Below are 9,777 nucleotides of genomic sequence, written 5' to 3'. Positions count from 1 at the left end.
AGCAAGTAAAACCTTGCCACGTCTGTTAGTCATTTGTGAAAGTAACGTTTTTGAAGGACTAGTTTTTAAAGTACAAAAACCTACTTGAGAGAGACTCACACAACAGCCATGAAAAAGCATTTTTGTCTATATTGTTTCGATTTTGAGTATGCTACGATTCGCGTTGGGCTACTTTCCGAGGGGCCATGAAAGGCAGCACAGCCATCAAAACAACAGACGTAAGGCTCGAAAGCGCGGCTGCGTCACAGAGCGTCACATGTCCCAAATGGACCAATGAGAGAGCGCCATTTCTCCACCCGGAAAAAGGATTTTTCTGACAGGTTGGTTTGTGGATTTTTTTTTTTTTTTTGACGCTGTGGTTCTGGGTCGTTGCGGCTGTTTTATTTCTTTGAAGACATTTTATCACTTGCCAATGGATGCTCATAAAAGGCCTCTACGTCGGTCCTAGAAGGTCAATGTTAAACGCATTTTCGGGTTGGTATTCAGTCATTATTCGGAATGTAGTTCTGTCGCAGCGGTTGAGTGGAGGGTCAGGTTGAATTAGCCAGACTGACTCACTGCTGAGTAAACGCAAACAGCGGGCACGTTAACGCTGTGGTGGCTTTGCAGGCAACCCTCCTGCCTCTTCTTGGGTGTCGGGGGAACGTTTTACGCCCCAAAATCTGTTGGCCAGAGTTCAGGTGAAGTGGCATGAATGGATGTAAACTATGCAATGGTGGAATGCAACGACTGTAAGATCATTTACTCCAGTAGTGTTACAGTTTTAGGTACAGTTTTGAGGTACTTTTACTTGAGTATTTTTGTGCTACTTCTACTCCCGTGGCCAGATTATCTCCTGGGGGGACCCCAAGGCAAGAATGTGTTGCTGGACGACCCCTATTGACGCCCACTGGCGGTTTCCCGAGACACGCAGTGACCAGCCAGTACCTTAGAGCTGAAATGATTAGTTGATCAATTGATTAGTTGATTAGTTAACAGACAAATTAATTAATCGAAAAATGCCAAAAATTGACTGGTTTTCTATGATAGTTAACTCCGAATTTGGGGGTTTTTGACTGTTGGTCAGACAAAACAAAGCAATGAGAATATGTTTACTTGGGCTTCGGGGAATAATTATGGGCATTTATCAGTGTTTTCTAAGATTTTATACACAGAACAATCAGTCTATTGTTTAAAAAGATATTGTCAGCTGTGTTGACAGTGAAAATACGTGTTGGTTGCAGCCTTACAGATCTCCTGTGATGGAACAGTAGTGCCTCACCTGAGGTTTTCTGTGGGTTAATTACTTGACACACAGAAAAAAGTGAAAGCAATCTGACGAAACAAACTTAACGACAAATGAGCTCAGCGTGAGAGTCCCTCTTCGAGACCCGACCCACAAGACGGAAGATCTGTCAGGGTGGATGTTCTACTTCACTGGTGCAAATTTGCAATTAATCAAATTATGTAGACAGAAATAGAGGAGAGTAAACCTGGGGCTTCTGGGGGCCATTTGTCCGGTTGGAAATCCAGCCTTGTTAATTCACTATATTTTGGAGGCAAATATTGTCACTCCACTGCATTTATCTGACATCTTTGGTTACTTTGCAGATTCAGATTCAGATTGTTAATAGGAAATATAGTCAACTAATACATAATGACGAATTAGTGATTAGTTCTACCTTTACCAGCTGCAACATTAGTGATGCTTACAAATTCATGCCTAAATATTTATAATCCCTTAATACAATGTACAGTACTGTGCAAAAGTTTTAGGCACTAAAAGTAAAGTGAGGATACTTTAAAAAATAATGCCACGAATTGTTTTCATTTATCAATTAACTTTATACGAAGCGCAGTAAACAGAAGAAACCTATATCAAATCAATATTTGCTGTTACCACCCTTTGCCGTTAAAACAGCACCAGTTCTCCTCGGTGCACTTGCGCACAGTTTTTTATGGTACATGGTAGGTAGGTACTTCCAAGCATCTTGGAGAACTTGCCACAGTTCTCCTGTCTATTTAGGCTGTCGCTGTGTCTCCTGTCACTTCAGGTTAATGATTGTGGTTCAACCTAGGTATAAACGTTTAATCATGCACTGGGCTGTTTGCCTACTAATACCTTTTTTTTTTTTTTTTTTACCCTCTTTTGACCTAAGTTTTTTTTAACCACAAAGTGGTCTGTCACTTTGTTATTCTCTTTAACGGCATATTAATTACACTATTTGCAAAAGGAATTTTTGGAAATCTAAAAATTTTACCCACTGACACACCAATGCAATAGATATAAAATAACCATCAACAAAAGAGATGTTATTGCGAAACACCTAACAAGTGCCTAAAACTTTCCCACAGTTCTGTATATTATTGTGAAATTGGCTATACTGCACAATGAGCACTTTTACTTTGAGTGCTTTAAATATATTTTGATGTTAGTACATATGTACTTTTACTTATGCTGAATGCAGGACTTATACTTGTAACAGACAATTTCTACGCTGCGGTATTGCTACTCTTATTTATGTAAAAGATCTCAGTGCTTGTTCCACCACTGAAACTATGTGTGCAACACCTGATACTATAAGCTCCTGTCTAAGCTTTAGTGTCTTCCCACTAATTGCCTCTTTGATGCCTCTTGTGTGTTGCTTTCCAAACAGCTTCTCCCGGTCAGTCCATGGCCGATCAGCATGAGTCCATCGATCTCAGGTCTCCTCCAGTGGACCCATCAGCAGCTGCAGGACACAGCTGGTTCCCTGTGATCCCTCCACCCATCTATTCCTGCACCCTGACCCCTGAACTGGTGGCCAAGGCACGGGAGGAGCTCCAGGAGAAACCAGAATGGCGTCTCCGGGATGTCCAAGCACTGAGAGACATGATACTGAAGGTTTTGCTTTGTGCTTTTATGCCATGTTGAGATTCATATAAACATAAACATAAACACGGCTGCTTACAGGAAGACTGCCCCGTGTATGCCAGTAACATTTAAAGTAGGACGGGGCAACTTGGTAGAAAACATCCCAAAAAATTAGAGGACTTTGTCCCTATATCCTCCAAAACTGTCAAGTCATGAAAGTTGGCACCGAATGCCAGTGATGGAAAGTAACTAAGTCCATTGACTCAAGTACTTTACTTAAGTACAGTTTTGAGGTACTTGTACTTTGAGTGTTTCTATTTTCTGCTGCTTTATGCTTCTCTTCATTATTACATTTTACATTTTAGAGGGATTTGTATTCGAGCCTTAAACTGCACTACATCAAATTTACAACTTCAGTTACAACGATCGTGATCATCTTATAAAATATGATGCATTATTATGAATTGAAGGCCCTGTACACCGACGCAGGTGTTTGCAGTCACTGTGTCGGGTTCGACCTGCTCTGGTTGGAGTTTGCAAACCTCTTCCGGGATTTACACGAAGTCACCGAACTCAAGGTGATAATCAGAGAGAAGAAGATTTAACTCGCCCCCCTCATTAATCATTAAATTAACAGATTGCACAAGATTCAAAATATATAAAATCTTTCAGCACTTTTGGGGCTCTCTAACACAACACTCTAAAAGGGGCAGTTTTTCTGCATAATGAGTAGTTTTACTTTCGATGCTTTAAGTATGTTTTCCTTGTAAAAGTTAATACTTAGTTAATTTTATGTCTTTCTACTGTTCTTATTAATGTTGCCATTATTTTGAAGTGTTTTATTTTGTTTCATCACAAGCCGTCTTTTGTTGTTCTAGTTTTTAGCAGCTTTTCATTCGCTGAACTCTTATTTTTCCACCTGACTCTGCAGGAACAGCCCAATCTCCGGACAAGGCTGGACGACACCTTCCTCCTGCGCTTCCTGCGGGCCAGGAAGTTTGACTACGACCGTGCCCTGCAGCTGCTGCTCAATTACCACGCAGGTCGTAAAGCCTGGCCCGAGGTGTTCCAGGACCTGAAGCCATCCACAGTGAAGCACGTCCTGGACCTGGGCTTTCTCACGGTCCTGCCGCAGCCGGACCCCAATGGAAGATACATACTGTGTCTTCGGCCAGGTTGGTGTCTGCTTCATCTTCAGTGGAGAATTCATCAGTTTTGCAGGGACTTAACCCTTCCATAATTACCGTTCTTCATTTAGCTGATTACTCCGTAGAGCTCAAACTCAGTGTATTTCTTGAGTTCTCTGTATGACTAATAGCCACTTACTGACAGTTCTGCCGGGATGTGCTTTACGCGTGATTCACAATTATAATTCAACTCGATCTCCTTTTGCAGGAAAATGGAAACCAAATGATTATCCATTTGTTGACAATGTGAGGGCCATTTATCTGACTCTGGAGAAGCTTATCCAGCCAGAGGAAACGCAGGTGAACGGTATCGTCATCTTAGCCGACTACACCGGAGTGGGCATGTCACAGGCATCCAACCCAGGCCCGTTCCTTGCCAAAAAAGTTGTGAGCATCCTCCAGGTAAGAACTGTAACATCTGATGATAGAGGTAATATATTTATCTGACAGAAATATAACATCCTACGATCTGCTTGAACTAAATTTATTTAAAAACAAAATCAGCAAAAAAATGAAACAAGGAAAAACAATTGTCCTTTTCAACAATAGCCCTCAAGTTTTGTCGTGACTGCAGTGTGTGCAATATTTACATAAGCACACAAAACGCACGTGAAATGTTTGAGAAGGACCAGCTGTGACTGTTCTGAGTGCAGTTTCTCTTCTAATTCACAGGATGGGTTTCCAATCAGAATCAAGGCTGTTAACATAATTAACGAGCCCAGGATCTTCAAAGGCATCTTTGCCATAATTAAGCCGTTTCTGAAGGAGAAGATGGCAGAGAGGGTAACTATTGTCCTTGAATTGTCTCTGACTCTTTTGTTTTAAAACAAAGGCCTGTTTCGAATCACGTGCCTCCCTTTTATCTGCGTTTTGTGCTCCAAATTAATATTCTGTTTTCATCTGTGAAGATGAAAGGCCAAGCATTTTCTTTTCAGAAACCCCAACACAACCCGTTATTTTCTAAACTTTCTCGAGAGGTGTTGCTTTGTTCATTTCAACATGCAGCAGCTGATTTTTACTAATTTGGGGACAGCAGGAGCCAGCTGTAAACACAACACTGACATGTTATCACCCTTCAAGTTGATATGGCAAACTGCTTAGCACACAGATGCTCTTTTACACAGGCAGCAGATGCGGAGCAAGGTTAGCATTCATTTAGAGTCGTGTTTCTGGCCACCTGGCAAATGTAAGTCCAGTTATTCACTCAGCGTTTAGCTCTGGTTTGCACCCCACCAGCTCCTGGGGGATATACCCGGGTCCTTAGCTGCCAGGTGCTCCAGTGTGTTCACCAGCTACCTGCTGCCTGGGGCTGGGCAGATAACATTTAGCGAGTGACCCAAAACTAAAGCTGTGGGCTGTAAAACCAAAAAACAAAGAGCTGAAAGAAGCCATAGGAGATAATTATTTATGGGTTCACTGCTACGAGTGAAAACCCTTCAGATTACATGAAATATTGATTATAGCCACTTTAAATAATGAAGCCGGTGACGTCACTGGCATGGTATCTCTGCTGTCTCCCCGAACAGTACATCCTCCACGGCTCAGATCTGCGCTCCCTGCACCGGAACATCCCCCGCTCGGTCCTGCCAGAGGAGTACGGTGGCACCGCGGGCCACCTGGACATGTGCGCGTGGTCCAGACTGCTGCTGGACTGTGAGGAGGAGTTTATAGTGGAGTTCTGCCAACCGGATCCACTAGAGGGCGTGCTGCTCCCAGACGCCATGCTGTTTGCAGGAGAGCAGACCAGCGGGCAGGACGACGACACCTTCAGGGGGCTGCGCTCCCAACTTTACTACTGTTACTGATGCACACTGTAGATGCGTAGACTCCCATCACTGAGAGGACATTTTCTGTTTCATTCGAAACATGTGTGTAGACTTTTACAGGGCAAGTTGCCAATATTATACATGATTTATTTTACTAACAGAGCAGCACTACTTTAGGCAGATTGTCTTCTCTAATTTACACGTTGCCCAGCATTTAATCGTGGTTCAGAGGCAGCTGCAGACTCAGGCGAAGAGGTTTTTGACAAGAGCCGAGGCATGTTTAGACGTTATTGGTGGCCTCTATGAATTGATTTCTGGTATTTACAATAAAGGATAGATCACAATTTTTCAATATATAATGCCCACATGTGCATTGAAAGAGGTGTTGCTTGATGTAAACATTCCTTCTGTCCATACTTCCTAATGTGCCTCCAATGTAAGAGACGGGGGACTAAATCCACAGTCCTCATTTTGTGTGTATCGGAAGCTAATAGGAGGACTCAGCAGTCTCGGTTAGCCAGATTACGTGGGCATCTACTAAGGTTACTGTCTTTGTAGTACAAAATTCCCTATTAATGTTACCAGCTATCCACTAAAGCTCGGCTTGGAAAACACTGTCCAGAGAAACACAAAGAGGGAGTATGGTACTAAAAAAACCCCTCATTTTTCACTAACTGAAGACTGCAGCGGCCTCATGTTAGCTTTACCCGAACTTTGAAAAACATTTTAGCCTGGAACGTAGACTTTGCATTTTGTCCCCCGTCTCGTTGGGAGGGGCTCTCTTAACGGCCGGTATGAACAGGAGGACTTAAAACGGCAGGCGGAAACTGTTTGAATGTACAAATGGGCACGAGTGCTGCTTTTGGAAAGACATGGAAAATGTGAAGCTATCCCTGAATACTTTCCACTGAGGAGGATTTCTAAAAACAGCCTCTCAAACTCGCATCTCCTCAGTTTGTTTATTATCCGAAAAACCGGCAGTCATAGACTGGCCATAAGTGCTCTGCCTGCGTGGTTACATCACCCCTCAACTGATACAAAATGGTGACAGTGTTTGTGTAGGTAACCATCTCATACATTGCCTTAACCTGTTGCTAGCCAGTAGATTCTCCTAAAGATGCATCATGAGTCGTGTTGGATTTGTGCGTACCAAAGCAATACTCATGTTTATTCTCACCAGGGCTTGTTTCACAAAAGGTTGGACGTACGGTACTTCACTGTTAGGGAGTGGAAATAGTTGGCCGCTGTGGCTGAGATAAAGAGTAATGTCATAGATTTAGCAGTAAATGTTTTTGTTCAACATCTCACTCATGCTCAGAATTTCAGGGCCTTTGTTTAGCCGGTGCTTTAGTTTTCTCTAAAATCTTCTTAGAGGATTATTTTTCTAAGTTCTGATAATCTGCCTTATGTTTTTTTGTGTTAACCTTTTTTCGACCCGTTTGCCTGCGTTTCATCGTGCAGTCTTAACACAGGGCCATTACTGATCAAAGTAGTCACGCGGGGAAGAGAACATTCAGTCCTGACTCTGCGGAGACCTGGTTTTCGGCAAATTTGACACGAGGCCATGTACAGAAATGTGCAATAATGTTGTATCTGTTTTCACGTGGTAGCCCGACGCTAACTTGAATAAATTCCTTTAGTCTTTTATATTTTTATTTTCAGCATGTCTGTGACTATAAGCTGTATTGTGTTGCAGGGTATTTATCATTGGTGGTGTAGACAGTAAAGTAAAGCTCAAACTGAGAAACTGTGCTATTTGTGTCTTGTTTGTGCCGTGGATGCTGTTGTTGGCAGAGGGTGGCGGCGCGCTGCGAGCTCTGGGGAACTTGTGGGCATTTTCACGACATAATTGCTGCTGACTCGAGCAGCGTTTCCCAAACTGGGCTCATGGGTCCCCAAAGACATCAGTAAAATACAGTGGCGGAGGAAGTATTCTGATTTTGTTTACCTAAGTAGAGGTAGTAATAACACAGTGTAGAAATACTCCATTTGCAAGTAAAGGTCCTGCATTCTAAAATCCCCCCCCCCAAAAAAAAAAAAATAAAAGCACATTTTTTCTAGCTTTCTTCTTTCCCCTTCTGTCGTTAATCATGTCATGACCACTCAGATCCCTTGGAGGGGCCTGACGACCCGGTTGGGACTCACTGGACTAAACTACCTCCCAGTACACACAGAAGGTAAAACTATCTGCGCCTGCTCCAGCAACAGCAGTACAACGCTACGTACACATCGACGCATCAGTGTTGACAGAATCATAATTCTGTCACCGTCGGGGACCCGTTTTTCTGCGGAGCAGGAACTTTTGGCACTTTAAGCCCATTTTACTGACGTGGTGATACTTTTTAATGCAGAACTTTTACTTGCAATGGAGTATTTTCACATTGTTGTATTTGCGCTTTTACTTAAGGATTTGAATTCTTCTTCCGTCGCTGCTGTTAGATAAATGTTGTGGAGCACCAAGTTCGACATTTCCCTCTGAAATGTAGCGGTCTAAAGTAGCTCAACTTCGGTTTTACTTAAATCCAGTTCGCCACAAACATACTTGGTTCATTTCCACCACTGGAGAGACAGTGTTATTTTTAAATTTTAGCACAATGGAAATAAAAAAAAAAGAAGCAACGATTATGTAATTGTCGAGCCTGTGATATACAATATTCTAAAGACTGAATAACTGTGAGTGCTCCCACATGATGGAAAGGGCATTTATGCCGAGCAGATCCATGGGTGAACCATATGCGCTCGGCGTGTTGACATTTGGAAAACCTTTAATGATCAGATGAGTCACTATGCTTTTAATTTTCATTATGGTTTTTAGTGCTTAACATGGCGGTCAGGGCTCAGGGCAGCTTGAGCAGGTTTTCTATTCAGTGGTTGAACAAACAACAGAGACAAAAAAGAAAAGAAAACACGGAACTATATGTGTTTTAAACAATGAAGAGTTTACAGTCAAGATTAAAATAGGTTTGGCGTGTGGGTCTGTTGGTTTGATACTGGACCACTGCCATCTGGTACACTTAGACAGGACTCCTTCATTTGTCCTGTCTCTTTCATGAGACTTGGACTCTATTTTAACTCCCCGCAGCCCTCCGCTGAGGAATATCGTTGGCTCTCTGTTTCCATGGCATTCACTTAGCGAGCAAGACTCGGGTGGTACGGGAGCTCTTAATGATGCGAAAAAGAAAAAACGGGCAGATCAGTTAAAGGAGCTCCTCGTTCATCTCAGGGTTTTTCTTCCGGACTGTTAAAGACACTTTAACGGTGCTGAAAATACCGTCCGAACAGCGGTAACTATTGTTAAAATGACCTCCTGGGTTTCCAAAAGGTTGCCGGATATTTATTTTATTAACAACTACTTTCATTGCTGATTAATCTGCAGATTTTCTTCCTCGATTAATCGATTAATCTTTTAAGACTATGTAAAGGCCATATGATGTTAGAAAGAAAGCGAAAAACGTCTAATACGACGGTCCTGCAATAAATCCTCCCTTCACGAAGGTTATGAAACCGTTTCGAGAGAGGCGTTGATGCAAGCCTTCCTGGAGGCTGCCGTTTGTGGTGCTGTTGAACCACGTTGTACTATACTGACAGGTGTTCCTATTATTTTTCGTCCACCCCATTTATATCGGTGGGGGCCGGGCTCAATAACAGAAAACAGCCTTGCTGTATACAACAGTTTGTCATGGGGTAGTTTAACGCAGTTTCAACAAAAACTGAACATTGCAGCCCTCGTGAAGGTTGGATTTATTAATTATTTTTCTTTCATAATCAATTGGCAGTTGGCTGTTCAAAGTGACAGAAAATAGCAAGAAGCTTCGTTATTGCCGGATCCCATGTGAACATGTTCAGGTGAGGCCCCAGTCTAAAAAACACACATACTGTGGGAAAAAAAAAAAAATATTTAAGCTTTTTCTTCTAAAAAATGGCTAAAACAATTGACCAGCTGTCAGGAAGGTTTCTTGGTTCTTGGAGAAACAATGAAATATGTGCAGTG

At 42.4% G+C, this 9,777-nt stretch overlaps 1 protein-coding gene across 4 annotated transcripts; it reads left to right on the top strand.

Moving 5' to 3' along the window:
• Positions 1-241: 241 nt before the first annotated feature.
• ttpal (tocopherol (alpha) transfer protein-like) lies at positions 242-7,533 on the top strand. 4 transcript variants are annotated; one of them, XM_040153773.1, is made up of 6 exons: positions 242-320; positions 2,637-2,863; positions 3,765-4,008; positions 4,229-4,422; positions 4,693-4,803; positions 5,547-7,533. In XM_040153773.1, the coding sequence occupies exons 2-6, from the start codon at positions 2,654-2,656 to the stop codon at positions 5,823-5,825; spliced, it is 1,038 nt and encodes a 345-aa protein (XP_040009707.1). In that variant the 5' UTR covers positions 242-320; positions 2,637-2,653; the 3' UTR covers positions 5,826-7,533. The 4 variants fall into 4 exon arrangements, with proteins under 4 accessions (XP_040009707.1, XP_040009705.1, XP_040009708.1 ...); XM_040153771.1 differs by lacking the exon at positions 242-320 and adding an exon at positions 336-474; XM_040153774.1 differs by lacking the exon at positions 242-320 and adding an exon at positions 560-680.
• Positions 7,534-9,777: the final 2,244 nt, after the last annotated feature.

The sequence above is a fragment of the Xiphias gladius genome, chromosome 18, assembly GCF_016859285.1.
Source record: "Xiphias gladius isolate SHS-SW01 ecotype Sanya breed wild chromosome 18, ASM1685928v1, whole genome shotgun sequence".
NCBI classification, from domain to species: Eukaryota; Metazoa; Chordata; class Actinopteri; order Istiophoriformes; family Xiphiidae; genus Xiphias; species Xiphias gladius.
This window is presented reverse-complemented; position numbering and strand designations above follow the sequence as displayed.